Below are 19558 nucleotides of genomic sequence, written 5' to 3' on the forward strand. Positions count from 1 at the left end.
TCCCCATGGAGGGCTTCCAGCTCTGACCCCCCCCCCCCCATGGAGGGCTTCCAGCTCTGAACCCCCCCCCCCCCACACACACACACACCTCCAACCTGCCCGCCCCCCAGAGAGACTGATTTAATCATTATTATCATGATTATTAAAAGCGTACGTGCTTGTGCGTACAATGCAGGGCGAGTTCCTGCAGCCTTGACAGCCAGTTAGTGAAGGATTCTGTGCTGAGCTGCCCTTTGAACTGCCCTTTGAGCTGCCCCCTGCTCTGCCCTGGTCCAGCAGCACAGCCAACCTCCCCCCCATCCTCTCCCCCCTCTTATTCCCTCAACTCAGTCCGACCCACCCTCAACGCCCCACACCACGGCCAGACCCAGGGGTAGGAGAGTTTGGGGCTGCGTTGCTTCAAATCAAATTGTATTTGTATAGCACATTTCATACAGAGGCAACACAATGTGCTTTACAGAGAGGAAGGGAAGGGAGAATGTACATAATGATCCTACCCCTCATTTTCCAGAGGGAAGCAAAAAAAACAAGTTCACCTGGAGGGCCAAAAAAGGTGAATTCGTTAAAATTCTTCCCTGACCTCTCAACGAGACGATCAAGCAAGCTCCTGGAAAATGGAATTCGCTCTGGTTGCTTGTCTGACTGAACTGCGTTAATGACTCTGAGAAAACGCAAACATGGATGTCATCATCCCCCTTCCCTTCCCGCCTTTAGAGTAAAATCATCCAATCCAATCACTGGACTGACAGTGAGACTGTGACTACACAACCGCCTCTGGACCGTGGTCCCGGGACTGAACCGCGCGCAGTGGTGCGATGTGACCAGACTGAACGACTCCTCCTTTCTTAGGCCATTGATTGGTCACCATGGATGGATGTAATAGGATTGAACAGTGGTGATTGGTCACCATGGATGGTTGTAATAGGATTGAACAGTGGTGATGTCGTGAACAGTGGGTGGAGCCTGTTTTTGTGAGGAGTCAGGCTTCCCTCCTGGCCCCATAATCATGCATTCCTGACCAGTGCGACTGGACCCCCATGTCTGTGCTGCCGGCTCCCCAGGAGTCTGGGCTGGCTCCTGCCTCTGGGGTGACACACACACCATGGAACCCTGGGAATTGGAGTCTTCCCTCGCACTGAGACACATGGACAGACACAGACCAGACATGACTATTTAACATGGACAGACAGACCAGATAACAGGACTATTTAACATGGACAGACAGACCAGATAACAGGACTATTTAACATGGACAGACAGACCAGATAACAGGACTATTTTACATGGACAGACACAGACCAGACAACAGGACTATTTAACCCTCCAGCCTGTCCAGAGTCCATTTCATTAGCTGCACTTTAGTTCAGGACTGTAACCTGTTCATTCAGAATCTTCAACAGTGTAACGCTCTCACGTCATTGGTTCATGAAGGCTCTGGCCTCCTCAGGAAGTGAGGAGTAAAGACGTGTGTTCGCAGACCAGCTGCCCTTGTGATGCGAATCAAATGTACGTACCTGGACAGTGGGACTTAAACGCAAACACACCAATTACAAGATGTCTGTTTCACTTTGGTTCATTAAGGCACTGAAAACTCCACCCGTAACTACAGATCCACATACTGCCTCCACCCGTAGCTACAGATCCACATACTGCCTCCACCCGTAACTACAGATCCACATACTGCCTCCACCCAACTGGGACATTGGTGACTGATGGGTGATCTGGAAGGATAGCGTGTCCAGCTTGATCAGGCCAAACATTGTCACCAACCAAGAGTTGGAAAAACAACAAAATAACCAGTTTTCCATTTTAAAATATGATTTGCTTTTATTCAGGGGTTAGAACCAAAGGTGCCATATTAATCTGGAAGGTGGAGAATATCAACAAAACCGAAAACCAAATTTAACATTATTTTTTGGTCAGATTCAGCGAGTGATGACCAGCTCTTCATGTCCAATATTGCAATTCTGTTTGTGCAACTGTCCTCTCTTATTCCATTTGCATAAATGATGTTTCATGAACCCCTGTGCTTTTGAATGTGTGTCATTGAAGTCAATTCGGATTAGTTATTTCTGACACATGATCATGGAACTGGCTTGGTACCACTTGAGAGCATGGGATGAAATAAAGTGTTTTTATGATGCTTAATATTAAAATAGGGTTAGGGTTACACACTGGCAGAACAATGAACAGACAATCTCTGGTAAGGATTCTACAATTCTAAGAGTCTATAATGACCCACCAATGTACACAAGCACCAGAATCTGATCATATTATATATGAGAATATAGTGCAGTACATGCTGGTGTCTGTTGACTGGCTCTCTTCACAGAGAATAAGGTGCATCTGGATCAGTTAGCTGTCTGACTGGTACTCTGGATCACTTGGATAACTAACTCACTCTGGATCAGTTGGCTGTCTAACTCACCGCTCTGTGTTACACCATGGATCAAAGGATCATTCACGTGTGTTTGACACCGTCTTTTAAATCCTTAAACATTTTATTTTCTTAGCCAGGACAGACACATGGTTACATTTAAGGAATTTGCATATGAGAACTTGGAGGGATTTGGTTTGGACAGTCATTAAAACAGGTCCTGCTGATAAGGCACCAGGTGGGTGCCCTAAACATCGTTCTAGCACTGCGTGTTGATTTTTTCAGGTGAGAAGCAGAACTAATATTTCTGATTCTGATAATGAAAAGCATTCTCCTTTCTTCTGTGAGTGTGTGTACACGTTTCCCTTCAAAAGGTCGAAAAGAGAGGCTTCAGAGTTACCACGGTGATCAATACAGTACTATTGCTGCTTCAAACAGCACAAATCTCTTCGTAATGCAGGTTCCTTGCAACACAGTTCCCAAAGACAAACTGGGATTATTTATTCAGATAGTATTTCAAAGGAAGGGGTGGAGGGAGGGAGTAGTACCTCTTCTCAGTCCGACTGGGGTCTCTGTGACGCCCAGAGGAAGGGCCCCTGTGATGTTGGGGGGCGGGGCTGTGTCATGTGGTCATCCAGGTCCCCTCACTGAGGCTTCGTCAGGCCAGCTGCTGCTTCTCTCTCTCTCTGCACCTCCTCTCTCCACCGGGCTTTCTTCTCCATGTTCTGAGACGTCAGGGACTCGTGTCTGCCTACGGCCTGGAGCAGAGACACAAGGACATGTCTCACTGGAGCACCGAGACAAAGACATGTCTTACACACACACTGTTAGCACAGTCCAGAATGACTCAATCGAAACAGCATGGAGCTCAATTCTCCACATTGCCTTCCAGAACATATCAGAGGTGGAAACGCTAGAGCAAAAAACCTGCGACTTTGAAACTTTGAAACAGTTGCTTTCTAGAACCTGAAGCATACAGTAGGAACCATTTATCCATTCACATCACCTAGAGACCAGTACACGCACAAGTACAAACATACATACATGTGTGTGTATATATATATATATATATATATATACACACACACTGCAGTGCGTATATACAGTGCAGTGTGTGTATATATGTATGTATGTACAGTATGTGTATATATATATATATGTGTATATCCATCTACAGTATATGTCTATATCTATCTACAATATCTATATCTATATGCAGCGTTTATTGCCTAAAAAAGGTTGTTTTTTCCTGCATAGAGGATTTTTTGGCGCCCCCCGAAGAGATTTTAGCCACCAGTGCCAAAATGCTAAAAATTGAGAATAAAAACAGCAATTCAAATCCTCTCCAAATGTGTTTGATAGCTTGTTTCCAGTGCAGCCCATCCCTCTTTCTTGCATTATCCATGATTTGGTCCACTAGTAATCGAGATAACCTGTATAAATTATCAGTATCAAACATTTTGGCTTCATATCCATTTTGTGTCATTTCGGGAGATTTCCCGCGATTGTGAAAAGTGAGCTCAGTCAGACAGCGAAGAATATAAAAAATTGCATGCGCCTCACCCCCCAAAGACCCGCATGCGCCTCACCCCCCAAAGACCCGCATGCGCCTCACCCCCCAAAGACCCGCATGCGCCTCACCCCCCAAAGACCCATTCTGAGGGAGGAAAAACCCTGGAAATGTGTCTCTGGTCTCAACACAAAGCGCAAGACGAACTGAGAGCGTCAGCAGCAGAGAAGTGAGTCGGAGTGAAGGCCTACTGCAGAATGAATATACACACATACACACACACACACACACACACACACACACACTATACATATACACACATACATATACACACACACACACACACACACATTATACATATACACACATACATATACACACACACTATACATATATATACACACATACATATACACACACACACTATACATATATATACACAAATACATATACACACACACACACTATACATACATATATATATACACACACTGCACTGTATATGTATATATATATACACACACACACTATACATACATATACACACACACACTATACATGTATATACACAAATACATATACACACACTATACATACATATATATACACACGCACACTGCACTGTATATGTATATATTTATATACACACACACACTATTCACACACTACATTGTATATCTGAGACTCACTCGTTTCCCCAGGAAGACCATGACCAGACAAGCTCCTATGGTGGCCACCATCATTCCATAGCAGGCCTTCACTCTGACTCTGTTCCTGGCTGCATCCAGCATCTCAAACCTGAAACACAGCCATGTTGTCATCTATAATATTCAACATCACCTCAGACTAGTACCTGGTGATAAACATGCAGTATATCCAGTAGCAGGTGACAGCTGGCAACATTAATTAAGGATACAGGATGAGGTGATGTGCTACGATGTGCTATGACTGCCGATCTTCCCCCCTAGAGATCACTGTGATTACCTTTGGCTACAGAACGAGACCTTTGTTTAGCAGTTTTGCGAGACCAGCCACCCCAAGTAACACCACTCATCCAATTTAACCGGCACCAGCCATGATGCGACTAAAATAGTGCAAAGAGACAATCAGGGGCGGACGTGCTGAGAGTTGTGGCTTTAACAGTAAGAGGCCACCTACGACACCAGCTCTGGGATCTGCTCAGGCGTCTTGAAGCGTCCAGACCAGATGAGAATCTTCTTGTCCAGCTCGGACGGCCTGTAGCCGGGAACCTTGAACCCAGGGCGGGGGGCTGGGGACCAACAGAACACACAGGATAAAGAAGGACACCAAAAATGGACATCCACATCCTGGAAAAAGAAAACGCACTCAAGCTCAAAGTTTTTGACCGAGGCTGCTAGGCCGAAATGTCTGAATAAATCACCCAGCATCGAGATCTTGAGTTTTCTTTTTCTAGTATATTTCACCTGCTACCGGCACCTCTCAAAGACTACGGTGTGCGTTTTCTCCTTTTCTGCATCAGCATCCTGGACCATATTTAGGTATCATGTGAATGTCTCACCACAGCCTCAGAAGCAGCTAGTCAAGTTAGAAATCAGTCCACCTGCTGCTACTGAATGGCTTCACATGGGTTTTCTTCCCACGGCTGGACGAACAGTGTCATTTGTGTGTTTTGATGTTTGTGTGCGTTTAAGTGTTGATGTTTGTGTGTGTGTGTGTGTGTGTGTGTGTGTACCATGGGCTGGTGTTGCAGGCGGTGGCTCAGGTTTACTGCACATCGTCCTCCAGCCTCCAACCTCCACCACCGGTCTGCGCCACCGACCTGAAACACATGGTATACTGTATCAAAGAAACGCATGGCATACTCCATCTTCCATCCATCTTCATCCGCTTATATAACTTATTTAGACGCGTTCTGTCCGAGTGAAATTATTTTTCCGACGTAGTCTTCTTCTGTGGTGGTGGCGGTGTTTCAAAGAGACCACCATCACAGAAGAAGAATACCTCGGAAAAATAATTTCACTCGGACAGAACGTGTCTAAATAAGTTATTTAATGGTAGCGCCGAGGCTTCAAAAAACACTTTTGTTTAAATAGACCCTTTTGCTTAGGTAAGTGAAGTTTAATGTTTATCTGACACTTGTAAACATGGATCCTAAATAGGCCGACATTGATTTATTTGGACGGCGAAGTGAATGGAGGGTGAAAGGACTGAGAAGGGCTACGGTCAGACCATGAGGTACCATGGAGATCACAGACACATTTTCATGAATTAATGGTGCATTCGTTTATAACTGGGAGGTGGGAAATTGCGACTTGCTACTAGAATGATTAAATAAAACACCTCATGAACTCGCACTTCCACGTCGCAAATTCGGATATGTTTCTCAGCCCCCAGTTGCTCGAATGCACTAGATATAACTAGATAACTGTGATATAATGGTATATAGATATAACTAGGTAACTGTGATATAATGGTATATAGATATAACTAGGTAACTGTGATATAATGGTATATAGATATAACTAGATAACTGTGATATAATGGTATATAGATATAACTAGGTAACTGTGATATAATGGTATATAGATATAACTAGGTAACTGTGATATAATGGTATATAGATATAACTAGGTAACTGTGATATAATGATATATAGATATAACTAGGTAACTGTGATATAATGGTATATAGATATAACTAGGTAACTGTGATATAATGGTATATAGTTCGAATGCACACAGGTCGGAGGTAGGTATTTTACCACTTGCGACTTGCCACCTCCGACCACAAACGAACATACCATAAGCTCCAGCTAACATTATCCATTAAAAACACCTCTCTACTGTACTAACAACAAAACAACACTTAACTCACCAATAAACGAGCCAAGGGCAGTGTACGTTTTGATGAAGTTCATGTTTAAATGCAGTGTGTTAAGCCATGGGAGATGTGGAAGGTTAACCAGCTGTTAGTTCCATGGATGTATTATATATAACTGTGGAAGGACCCTGAAGAGCTGCCAGCGACATGCCTGCGCACCCACATCACTTTGATTTGCTCTTATGTCATATAATAAATAATAACTTTTATTTGTATAGCACCTTTCATAATACAATTAAAAGTGCTTTACAAAACAAGATAAAATAGTATACACAGTCATGAGTATACACAGTCAAAAATGCAGGCCTACTAAAACATGATACATATTCATACATTCATTTAATTAATATGATATTGTTCAAATATAGTTTCAGACAAAATAAAATGTATTATTAGCCAGATAACCACATGATGCGTTCGTATTATGGATGGTTTGGCCAACAGGGATGGTCAAATTATGCTCTCCTACGCACAAACATACAACAAAATTACTAAAATTAATTTAAATGTTTCATGAAGATTCTCTCCATTCCAATCGCATGGTTTCTATTAAAATAAAGGTAGGACTAAAAATATTTAGAAATATTTCGCTCAGGCATTCACAAGACACGTGCGAGCACGCAGGACCTGTTTACCAACCATGGCGGCGCCCGACGGAACTTTAAACTGTGAGGACTTTTCAATGTTTCAGGTAATAAAAGTGTGCCAAATGTAGCAAGTACATGTAGTATATAATATAATTGCATTCACCCTAATCGACACAGTCTGGTCGTTTGTCAGGCCGGTTCATTCACGCCGTAGATGTCATTACTATCAGCCTGAATGAGTGACCCCTCCTGTGTTACGGAACAGCGTGGGGGACAGGGTTCGTTGGGCTGTGTCGATAGAAGGCGATGACAAAAAAGTTGCAGTTGCTGTCTTAGATTTGAACGGATATAACATATATAATATGTTACGATATGAACGGATATAATATAGCTGACACCTCGTCATGCAGTTCACTGTCAGGCTGTCATCAGCATTCATTCCAGAATGAGATGCATGCTTTTAAAGTCGCACTGAAATGAAAAAAGCATTCTGTTCCATTTTGGTTCACATAATCATAGTGTTCACCTATTCAACGAGGTATGCCAAAAAAAATACAAAATTCTACTTTTGTTGTAATCTTATATCAAATAATATAATGTCTTACTTCCTGGAAAACGGTAGGTCACGTGCAATGACGACAACAGGTACCTTAGATTTTAGACCAATAATCTCACGACATCCACCCGTCAATCAACGCTATCCTTCTATCGAATCTGTCTAAGGTTCTTAAAACCCGTCCACTTGTCAATGTTCCAATCAAATTCCTCTAAACATATGTCCCACCGTCGGAAATATGTAAAACTACGGAAGTTAGATGATCTCAATTAATTTCTCAATTAATTAAATTCTAATTAAACCCAGATTAAAGTACAGTATAACCAAATACTATACTTGCTTGGCTAAACTGAACGGAACCACATACTATACTTTCTAGCCCCTAAAGCACCACGGTGGATGCAAGTACCAAACGTGACCACGACGGGCCAGTGAGCAACTTCCACTTACCCTGACGTCCTCATGATGTTCAACGTCTCTAGATCATCACCTCACTGAATTAATCCAACACCGAGGAGGTTATCCAACACAAGCAACCTCCATCAACACCACCAGAAGACAGTTGGCAACACCAGGGTTAACTAGCATGGAAAAGTAGTGGGTATACTCCATATACCTCTGTATACCCTCCATTACACCACTGGTGTATAGGCAGAAAGTGCTCATTGGATGAATTTGTGCCTTTTGCTTCTTATACCAAACATGCACACACTGTTATGCATTTCTTTCATATTTTTTGTACATAAAACGCTCTTACCTTCTACCTTTATTAGAAAATAAAAATAATAAAAGAAGGTTTATAGGACACACCTCTACACCAATGGACCTATACTGCATTAGTTATCAAACGTTTCAGGCTCATTGACAGCTACAAACATAAATATCACTGTTGTAAACAATTTATTTAATGCTTTTATTCGTTTTTTAAATTTCTTAATTTATTCACAAGTTATCTTCAAATATGAGTACTGTAACTACACATTAGCAAGAAGACCTCCCAAGAAGGTCTGTTTTTCTCTGCTCACGCATCCTTCTCACCTTTTTCACCCCTAACTAGTTTGCATGCCTGATACAGTTCTAATTAAACCCACATTAAGGTATACAGTTCTAATTAAACCCAGATTAAGGTATACAGTTCTAATTAAACCCAGATTAAAGTATACAGTTCAAATTAACACCATATTAAAGCATACCGTTCTAATTAAGCAATTTCATTGTCCAGCTCATCAGACAACATAACACGAACCAACTGATCAAAATTATTGTGATACTTCCTCTTAAGCCGAACTATGTCTTGTCACCAGTGGTGGGCTACATGTTTCATCTTGACGACTATTTCTTTACTCACCAGGAGGTGTTGAAAGTGATGCGCACCATCGATGACAGGATCGTCCACGGCCTCAACACCACCGTGCCCACCGCCTCCTTCTCTGGCAAAGTAGATGCCACACAGACGTGCAAACAACTCTACGAGTCTGTAAGTGTCATTACCCAAGTAGTGTGTCTGTTGTGTAATGACCCGAGTAGTGTATTTGTGTTGTGTGAGATCAAGTCCTCTCAGAGCAGAGGAGGCAGATCACTTCTTGTCACTGCTGCCCTGTGCTTTCATCTCAGTGGGAGTTGTAGTTTTGGGGCAGTAGATGACCCAGTGGCTCATGACTTGTAGCCAGAACCGTAATGTGGACTGTTTATTTTCACGAGGCCTATAAGGGGTGACCGGTGCACTACCAAAACAGTAAACAGATGAAAATGAAGCAATATGGCAGAATACAAGATGCATTTAAGTCAAAAACAGTCTGAAAGTCGATTTTCATTGAAGTTGCGCAAAATCAAGTTTTATTTGGATTTACTATGGGTATGCCAGGCTTACCTTGGCATATAGGAGCAATCGCCACTGTAGCTGCGTATAGTTACATATTATAAAACACATGACATGCATAAGCCATTATAAGACACATAACACATTATAAAACATTAAACAGCAGGTTCCTGGAAAATGTCAGCTAAAAGCCTTTAAACTTACCTGCTTAGGCCTATATACTTACCTGATTGTTAGTTAGTCGAATATATAAGCTACGCATGTCATACTAACACATAAGATACATACACAACATACATCACACATTATAAGACACACAACATGTTATAAAATACATGTTGTGTTCTGTGTGGTAGATGATGGAGGCCCATCGGAGCAGGGACAGAGCCATCAAGACCTGCATAGCTCAGACCTCGGAGGTGGTGGCGCAGCTGCGGGAGGAGAGGGGGAAGGACTCCGACAACCTGACACTAATCAAACAACTCAGGAAGGAGCAGACCAAGGTAATACGTTATACCCCCTTCTCATCACTAGACCAAGGTAATACGTAATACCACCTTCTCATCACTATAGACAAACATACTCCAGGAGCTTGCTCGATCGCCTTGTTGAGAGGGGTCAGGGAGAATTTTTACAGCTCACTTATCTGGCCCCCGGGTGATTACTGTACTTGTACTTGTTCTCTGTAAAGCGCATTGTGTTGCCTCTGGGTATGAAATGCGCTATACAAATAAAGCTTTGATTGATTGATTGATTGATTGATTGATTGATTGATTGATAGTGCAGGCTGGGAGTCCTATTGACAGATGAGAGAGGTGTACAAAACTGAATGTACCTCTCTCCCTCTCTTTTTTTCTTCCAGTTAAAACTGATGCGGTCAGAGCTTAATGTTGAAGAGGTCGTCAACGACAGAAGTTTGAAGGTAAGAGGACGTCTCTGCTTGTATTTTCACCCTGACAATACTGCATTCACATTCCTGTCAGGAACTCTGAAGGTTTTTTCAACACAATCCTCACTCACACAAACAATTAGTCTCTCTCACACACTGTCAACCCCAAGAACACTGGCATTTTATCTTATTGTCTCCCACCCAAAGAAATCCAGGAGGGCAGTATTAATTTGACCCCTGTACATTAGTGTGTGTGTGTACCAGATCCCACCACCTGAGGGCGCTCACCATAAATCATTTTTCCCATTGCCAAGTGACACTGATCAAATGGTTGTAGCTATAGAGGTAGAATAGCTTACAATTACTGTAAATTACTGGCTCAGTTAGATAGCTAACAGTCTATATGGTTGGTGTGCACAGCAAAAAGCTTGCTGCAAGCCCCCAGGAAGAGCTCTGGGCCGCGTTTCCCAGAGGCATCGTTAAGGCATCGTAGCGCTACGTGCTTCTTAAGAACGTCGTTAGCTCCACCTCTAGGTGGCGATGCGTTTCCCAGAACCTTCTTAAGCCAAGGTATACCTTGGCTACGAAGGCTCTGGGAAACAGCTCCACCCAAGGTACATCGTAAATCGCCCTTACGATGTACCTTCCGAAGATACATCGTTAGCCTTCCTTGGAGCCGAAGCGCTGTTTCCCAGAGCCTTCTTAGCCAAGGTATACCACAGCCAAGGGATACGTTACGAAGGGCGGTCGGACCCCATCGTTAGCTGTACCTTGGCGATGCGCTCCGTTCATCCCGTTATAGTTTTAGCTCGATTAGAGCAAAATTACACTTTTAAAAAGGAGAGTTGCAATACAGCGCACATCTATCTATCCTACCTGCGCGATTCACATCATTAGTGTACACAAAATACAAAGAACTTGAATGATGAACAAAATGTTATGGCGCCTACAGAACACATCATGGAAATGTTGTTTTTAAAACTTTTATTGAGCCAAGCAACATATACGACTATCCATAGCCTAATATAATCCACTTTGTGAACAACAACAACATTTTCTTATGTAAAGGGATAATTTGATGACATGACTTTTCTCGCTGTCTTTATATATTGTCAGACAGATATCCTGGCGAATCGATTAATCCAATGAGGCCATCTAGATGAATAGTCAAATATCCTCACACACGCTCCAGAATATTGTAGAAAGCCTTCTCAGAACAGTGGAGGCTGTTATAGCTGCACAGGGGGGACCAACTCCATATGATGCCTATTCATTTAGAATGGGATGTCATGAAAGTTGTAATGTGTAGGTGGCCCAATACTGTTGTCCTTATAGTGAACTTTGCTAACAGATTCACAGTATTTAGTGATCTTACAAATGCTGTTTGTTATATTGTGTGCCTTCTCCAAAACCTCTACTGTTGTAATGTGGCAAGAAACAACAAATATACAGGATAAAGGGAACTTGTTTAATATTGGTTGGGAAAAAACATGGGCAGGTTTGTTCTTCAGACCTTTGTCCTGTAACAGGCGGTCTTTTTCCGGGGTGGGGTTGTTAGACCCATGCCCAACCCCCAACCTGGAGGGCCAGTTGTTGCTTTTCGTCTGGCCTCTACCCTGAACCTGCCCGGCATGGTTGAACCTGCTGGGGGGGTGTCCCCCCCTCCAATATAGCCTTCATGGTCATGGAGGCACACAAGCCTTCCCACCACGACAAGGTAGCAACACGTAGGAAGGATGAGTGGTGTGGTGAGTGTATGTAGTGTGTGTGCGCAGTGTACTGTAGTGGGTGGGCAGTGTGTGGTAAGTGTATGTAGTGTGTGGTGAGTGTGTGTAGTGTGTGTGGTAAGTGTATGTAGTGTGTGTGGTGAGTGTGTGCAGTGTGTGTGGTGAGTGTGTGTAGTGTGTGTGGTAAGTGTATGTAGTGTGTGTGGTGAGTGTGTGCAGTGTGTCTCAGGCATCTGCATCATCTGCAAGGGAGGAAAATTCAATTAGCGACATTGAATGGAATGCATGCAGTGTGGGAATAGACAGAGTATACAAAATATACACTTGGCCTACCTGGAGTTGGCAGAATGATGGGCACTGATATGGAGGGCCACACAAACTGTGCCTCCGCTAGGGCCTGCTGCCTGTTCTGGAGGTCCAGCCTCTCACGCTGCACACCCAGCCTCTGCCTCCCCACCTCCAGGAGCTCCTCGCTGCAGTCGCACCTCGCATCCGTGGTGTTCAGCTGCCTCTCACGGGGGGAGGGGGGGGGACGTCATGGGGTGTGTGGGGGGAGAGCGTGTCGACGGGGTGGAGCGGTCTGACCGTGCTGGGGTCTCCTCTCCAGAGGACTGGGAGGCTTGGGGTGATTCAGCTGAGGGCTGGGAGGCTTGGGGTGATTCAGCTGAGGGCTGGATGTTGGAGGGGCCCTCTCCAGACTCCAAATCAAGGCCACCAGTGATGCTTTGGGAGGCTGTGAGGCCGATGATCGATAGGGCCTTCTCCTCCTCCGGGGTGAGGGAAGGCACGGTGCTCTGCCTCTCGGCGCACTGCCGCCCCCCGGCTTTTGGCCTGACTGCCATTTCTTGCTGACGACTGTCCACTCCCTGGGTGGCCCAGGAGTGGAAGCAGCCATCCGCGCTGCAATGCGGATGTCTGTTAACTACGCATACTGTGTGTGTGTGTGTGTGTGTGTGTGTGTAGGAACTACAGCGTGGTGAACGTGTTGTGTGTGCGTAGGAACTACAGCGTGGTGAACGTGTTGTGTGTGCGTGTGTCTGTGTAGGAACTACAGCGTGGTGAACGTGTTGTGTGTGTGTGTGTGTGTGTGTGTGTGTACACGCATACAGCCTTCTTCAATGGGCTTTATGCACAACTCCAGTAGGCTACTTCCTGAAATTAGACATGCTTCTTTATTTCCTGTCTTACACTATTGGATGAAATGATCATTCATTTCATCCAAAGTGTAGGACAGGAAATAGAGAAGCATGTAGGACAGGAAATAGAGAAGCATGTCTAATTTCAGGAAGTAGCCTACTGGAGTTGTGCATAGGCCCTACTGGTAGCCGCCAAACAGGACGGCCTTCGGCTGCTCCACCTCGTCCAGCATGATCACTAGTTATTCTTTGGTGAACGCGATCACACGCTTCCTCTTCATATCTGCCATGTCGCTCAATATGTGCAGTTACCCTTGTTTTTTTTATAGGCCACATGCGCCAACACCGGTGCCTGATAGATTAAATTAGTCATCGTATCCGCGCGAATTCTAACGTGGGAATGCTACTGCCACAGGGGCAATTTATATGGGCATTATACCTTTGTTTTTATGATAACTAAATCAGTGGCCATTTTTCTATCATCATTGCCTATCATCATTAAAGTATTTTTTCCTGGCCTTTCAAGACATCCTCGACGGGGCTTATATGTCCCGATCCGATTCATGCTCTTTCTTGGATATTTTATTTGATGTAATGTAATTTGATGTATGAATTGGGACTATCACGAGGTCTCGCTTTGACTCTTAAATACATTAGCAGATGAGCTTTCGGTGGATTAGCTTCCTTTTTGGTAATATTTAGACTGAAATCAAATAATTAAGACAGCACGTATTATATTGGCACGTCATTTCTGTGACTTTACGAATGGCCATCGATGTGTGCGGCATCGATTCATTCTTTTTTCAGCACCGCGCCCAGGGACAGCTCCTCTAACGATGTATCTTGGGATGGACCTAACGATGTATCTTCACGCGCACGCTAAGGGATAGTCTGGGAAACACTCGTAGGAAAAACTGTCCCTTCGCCAAGGTATACCTTGAGAAGCGTGGTAGTGCGGAGAAATTCGGCAAATCTGGGAAACGCGGCCCTGGGCTGGGAAACATTTTTGGCATAGTGGCCAAGCTTGGTATTGCAAATCACATTACAGATTTGGGCCTAAAAATACACACGTTTCCCTTAAATCGCAGCCTTTGCGATTTGCTAATTGCATTGTTTCAAATTGTGATGTTGATTTGAAAAGTCGTTAAGCCCTGATCTCAATATACCTTTTTCTTTACTCATTGTCTCTTCCTCCTGCTCTATTCTTCTCTCAGGTGTTCAGTGAAAGGTGCCGTATCCACTACACCCCTCCCAAGGAGAAGTGACTGTCTGCTCTGTTCTGCTGAGGACAGCTGCTTGTCGACTGGGCTGCACCACAACTGGAGCCAGAGCCAGAGCCAGAACCAGGAGGGTGCTGCTTTCCTGACCCGTGGACCTGTGTCATTCGGCAACCCCCCCCCCCCCCCCCCGTTATCTGCCATGATGACCATGGTGTTGCGTTACCACATTAATGCAAAACCACCTCTTTAAAGCCGACTGCCACCATCATATTCCATTCCTGACATTGTACAAAAGAATGATTTAAAAAAAGAAGAAAAAAACAATGAATTGTTTTCCAATGACCTTCTGTTGTCCATGATTCAAGGGGGGTGAAACTGTCAGGTGTCAGCATTTCAGTGTTGAGTGTGTGCCTTTATGGCTCCTGCTCCTGTTCTAAACTGTTTGTTTGGTCTCGTGACATGCTACCCCCATACTGTGAGTATAAAGTGATCATTTCTTCACTGCAAAGGACTGCGTCAGCATCATCTGATTGAATGACTAATGCCTATCCATTGTGACTTCACCCAGGGAGTGTAGTATTCCTACTGTAACCCTTGACCCTGTCCCAAGGCCTTGGATTAGATGCTTTTCCCAGCTCCCATGGTCATCTTTTTAACCTTTATTTATGGAAAACCCATTGAGACCCATGTCTCATTTGTGATGTTGCCCTGGTTCCAAAGAATCCATAACTAGAAATGGTGCTCCAAGAGCACAGACCTCCGCCCCTGAATGCATTGTGTGGCTCTGTTCACGCCAAAATTGAATGGGTTTGAAATTGGCCCATATACCCCTCCACCAAGTTTCATGAAATTTGGTCTCATAGTGTGTTCTAGGGGTTAGAACTATGGAAATATGAATATGACTAGGTATAATTTATGATTATACAGCGGTTGTCATAAATATGAAGGAAAATGGATTTAATACTTTAAATCATCCGTATGGGGCACCACCCTGTTCTGTACAGGGAAACAGAAAACCTTCATCAATAGTCTAATTTATCAATATCAGTCTGAAGGAGGTGGTCTTGACTCAATCAAGTGACCTAAAGATCATGTGATGGTGCTAGGACGTGATCAAAGGTTAATCATTATTTATTGAAGTTATACTAATCAATTATCAAAATAATATAACACAATTCAATAATAGATGGTAAAACACCTGGCAATATGAAAACGCAGCAGAAATGAAAAGAATGTCATAGAATATCACATATCCTAAATCCTCTAATCTTAAACAACACTTGGCATCACACCACATCAGAAGAGAATGTTGGATGGCAACCTTACAGGTAGTGTGTTTGGAAGCGAGGTGTCCGAAGGTGTCGGCTCGAAGAATGGAGGAGGTACGTGACTGATGGTCGTTCGCTCGGTTTGATGCAGGGGGCAGCGCGCCTGCGCTCCTGTTGAAACAGTGATGGTAGTGTTGCACGAATGTTGATGTTCATGGAGGTTAGAGTTCAGTTTCAGAGTTCAAAAGTTGCAAATGTCTCATTCAAAACCTCTGCTCTCACCAGAGGTGGATCGTTTGAAGAGTTTGTAAATTCCTAAGACCCTGGTGTCAACTACAGAGATATTAGCTAGAAGTTCAGCAATTCCATGGATACAGGTTGATTTTCATCAACCAGGCACAAGCTTGGATCCTGAGGTTACGTGTTACTTGAAGAACACAGAACCTGAGAGTGTTGATAGAACTTGAGAGCTGAGAAAGAGGCTGGTCTCTACTTAAAAGGACCAGGACATGAGGCGTGTCCTAAAAGCCTATTTCCCATTGCCCATAATGAAAAAGGAACGTTGCCAGGCAACGACAATGCTACAGCACATCTTTGTAAACATTGATCTGGACACTGCCACGGCTACTAATAAGAGGTGGATTGATATTAAAAGATATCTTTTCTGTTAAGAGGTTTAAAAGTGTTCAGGATTTAAAGTTCCAACCAAGGAAAGGAAAAAGAAAAGAAAACTAATAAGGAAAATGAGGGGGGGGATTAAAACACTTATAATTTTGGGTGGAAAATAATTTGCTTTATTGTAGATGAAGGGGAGAATGAAAAAGATGACCAGGCACTGGCTAGGTTAGTCTGAGATATTAGACAACCAAAACCTAAGAGTGTTGGGAAGGCATGATATCCAAGACAATCTTTGGAGATCTGTGAGATCTGTGTAAATAAAACTAGATAAAACTTCCCATCTAAAAACTTCCAATTCACTTAAAATAATAACCCATCTAAAATGATTTATAGGCAATGTCTAATGAAAAAGTTCTATGTTCTAAAGCTGGACACTGAGCATAGATTAGGTTTACCAGGAATGTAGGGAGATAACCAGTTAGAGTTAAAACAAGAATCCCTAGATGGTTGAGTATAGTGTTCGGAATAGGGGAGGGAGAGAACTAGTTATGAGTAAAGGTTAAAGCAGTGTAGTGGAGGGTAAACCCAAGTAAACTCAGTTTACCCACCTCTGTAAAATAAGGCTGAGTTTATTCTCTGATCAACTGTATTAAACTCAGATCTCCCTAAAGGCTCGACCTGTTGAGGGTGTGATTCCTCCATCAACCTCATGTTTTGTGTACAGATTTACTAATAATTTATTTATCGTTAATAGTCAGTTATATACAAATGGTTTAGAAATGGCTAGTTTAATAAAGGATAGTTAGAACGTACTATTGAATAGTATTTTAAAACTCTGTATAATGGCAGAAGAGGTTTGTGGTAACCACTGATATCTACAACTGAAGGCTGTCAGGCTACCAAATGGTAATGTGTTGCAGTCCCTTTCGTATCCAGGCCCTCTTTGAGCCATATCTCCATGACCCCACGCAACCAACAACCAAGATCATGTTTCACAATAGCTTTTATTCTCTTTTACAATGGCTGTATCTCTTGTACATATGAACGTAAGTGAGTCATAATGGAATATTCCGGGTAACTGTCTAGCCCTCAGGCAGTCCGGCTCACATCCATGGCTCCCAGCCCCACCACACTCTGCCCAGAACATTAGGATCCATGGCTTGGTCCAGCAGACAGTCTACTTGTCTCTCCACGGGCAGGTTCTCTGGTCCCAGTCTGGCGCGGACGTTATGCTCCTCACTTCCCAGCGCCACAGACAGCATGCCCTGGAAGGCAGGGTCCTTCTCAAAGCCCAGCCTCAGCTCCTCGCTAAAAAACACATAAATGCAAGATAATATCAGGCCTCACAGATGGATGCTTTTAGATGAAGCCATGGGAGGGCAGGTACACAGTAGTAATATGGATCTTTTCAAAATTATTTAGAGATCTATAGTGACTGTTGTAGAGCAGGGCGTTATAGACCAGTTGTATAGCACTGCTTTAATAGACCACTGTTAGAGCAGTGCTTTATAGACTACTGTTAGAGCAGTGCTTTATAGACCATGGTTATACAGCAGTGCTTTATAGACCACTGTTAGAGCAGTGCTTTATAGACTAGTTAGAGCAGTGCTTTATAGACTAGTTAGAGCAGTGCTTTATAGACTAGTTAGAGCGGTGCTTTATAGACCACTGTTAGAGCAGTGCGTTATAGACCATGGTTGTATAGCAGTGCTTTATAGACCACTGTTAGAGCAGTGCTTTATAGACCACTGTTAGAGCAGTGCTTTATAGACTACTGTCAGATAGCATAACAAACAGTCCCTCCAGAAAAACGCAGGCAAAAATCCTTGATTATGTGGGCAAAAATCCTTGATTATGTGGGCAAAAATCCTTAATTATGCAGGCAAAAATCCTTGATTATATGCAATAGAATATGCGTGGGTTTTATGTGATTTTATGCGTTGAAAATGCGGGGATTTTCTGAAGTTGCGGGAACTTGCGAATATTGCGAGAATATGCGAAAAATGCAAGAACCTGTCCTGTATTTTCGTGCACACCCCACTCTAATGCATATAGCCTACACTACTACCTCTTCACATGCTTGGAATGGTGTCTACATTACTTTTTATTGGTGTGTTTTGCTTTGCCGAGTGGAAGGTGCACATCTCACACAGAACAGGTTAAATGTGCATAAAATAGCTTTCTGACTCTAGAATCTGAATATGAGTGTGGGCATTACTAGGGGTTGACTGATATGGCTTTTTCAGGGCCAATACCTTTTATTAGTAAGACGACTGATAATCGATATTTGGAACTTGGTTCCATTTTGAATTTTGAAACATTTTGATTAACACAAACTCCAACACAAAACATTGTTGAAATGCCCTTTAGACTAGAAATCTATCCCTAAACTTACAAAGCCTTTACCTTGTTATAGTGGCAGGATTTGCTCCTTCAAGTTTTCTTCTTGCGAAGTTCACCTTCTGTAATGGGTACCAGTTGATTTCTTTTGTATTCACATTCTGTGTCCAGGTGCCTCCCTTCTTCAGTTGCTTCAGCTCAAAGTTCTGGGGGCAGACAGCGTTACATTAGGGATCTTTCATATTCTGAAGAGAGAGGACCTATCCCATCTCTTGCGCTCGGTCTCCCAACTGAAAAGAAGGTTGAATGCCAGGGGCTGAGAGGTGTGGGTTAGATCCCTACCTTCCAGTCCAAAGAGGGTTCCTTAACAAATATGTCCATGGTGTTGAGCAGAAGGTCTGGGTCTGCCCTGTAAGCTCGTAGAGAGTGCACCATGACACTCTGGATCAAGCCTGACTCCTTCATGGGCTGCATTAGATTCACAAACTGCCTGGTCAGGCGGAAAGGCATGAGCTCTGGTACTGGGAGGAACTGTAGGAAAACAGTCATAGAGAATGAGCTAAAGATACAGGTCTTTAATAGATGAATGGTAGTAGTCAAGTGGACAATCAGACAGGATTGTTAAAAATAGTGAGCAATCCCCTTCAGA

The 19558-nt window shown here is 43.4% G+C and overlaps 3 protein-coding genes across 3 annotated transcripts in view; 1 reads left to right on the plus strand and 2 right to left on the minus strand.

Moving 5' to 3' along the window:
* Positions 1-121: 121 nt before the first annotated feature.
* fam162a (family with sequence similarity 162 member A) lies at positions 122-6856 on the minus strand. Its single transcript, XM_084443289.1, has 5 exons — positions 6744-6856; positions 5602-5688; positions 5046-5157; positions 4577-4685; positions 122-3135 (listed from the first exon to the last, which is right to left on the minus strand). The coding sequence occupies exons 1-5, from the start codon at positions 6784-6786 to the stop codon at positions 3022-3024; spliced, it is 465 nt and encodes a 154-aa protein (XP_084299415.1). The 5' UTR covers positions 6787-6856; the 3' UTR covers positions 122-3021.
* A 533-nt stretch (positions 6857-7389) lies between these two features.
* mix23 (mitochondrial matrix import factor 23) lies at positions 7390-15064 on the plus strand (the record flags this gene model as incomplete). Its single annotated transcript, XM_084443290.1, has 5 exons — positions 7390-7440; positions 9244-9369; positions 10068-10214; positions 10574-10633; positions 14678-15064. 5 exons carry the CDS (start codon positions 7390-7392, stop codon positions 14726-14728), a joined length of 435 nt encoding a protein of 144 aa, XP_084299416.1. The 3' UTR covers positions 14729-15064.
* A 2555-nt stretch (positions 15065-17619) lies between these two features.
* Positions 17620-19558, minus strand: part of prkdc (protein kinase, DNA-activated, catalytic subunit) — a gene marked incomplete at its 5' end in the record, with an annotated part of 75380 nt that continues 73441 nt past the window's right edge. The window contains 3 exons of the mRNA XM_084443512.1: positions 17620-17877; positions 18976-19115; positions 19252-19440. Coding sequence (XP_084299638.1) covers positions 17673-17877; positions 18976-19115; positions 19252-19440 — 534 coding nt within the window. The 3' untranslated portion in view covers positions 17620-17672. The remainder of the gene's footprint in view (positions 17878-18975; positions 19116-19251; positions 19441-19558) is intronic.

This window comes from Borostomias antarcticus (genome assembly GCF_949987555.1).
Source record: "Borostomias antarcticus genome assembly, chromosome: 9".
Lineage (NCBI taxonomy): Eukaryota > Metazoa > Chordata > Actinopteri > Stomiiformes > Stomiidae > Borostomias > Borostomias antarcticus.

Excerpts from the sequence above, each read along its gene's own strand:
- fam162a (XM_084443289.1), bottom strand. The coding sequence starts at position 6,786 with ATGAACTTCATCAAAACGTACACTGCCCTTGGCTCGTTTATTG. Across the intron at positions 5,689-6,743 it reads TGCCCTTGGCTCGTTTATTG|GTCGGTGGCGCAGACCGGTG; the intron begins GTGAGTTAAGTG and ends CATGTGTTTCAG. Across the intron at positions 4,686-5,045 it reads CAGATCCCAGAGCTGGTGTC|GTTTGAGATGCTGGATGCAG; the intron begins GTAGGTGGCCTC and ends GCTGTGTTTCAG.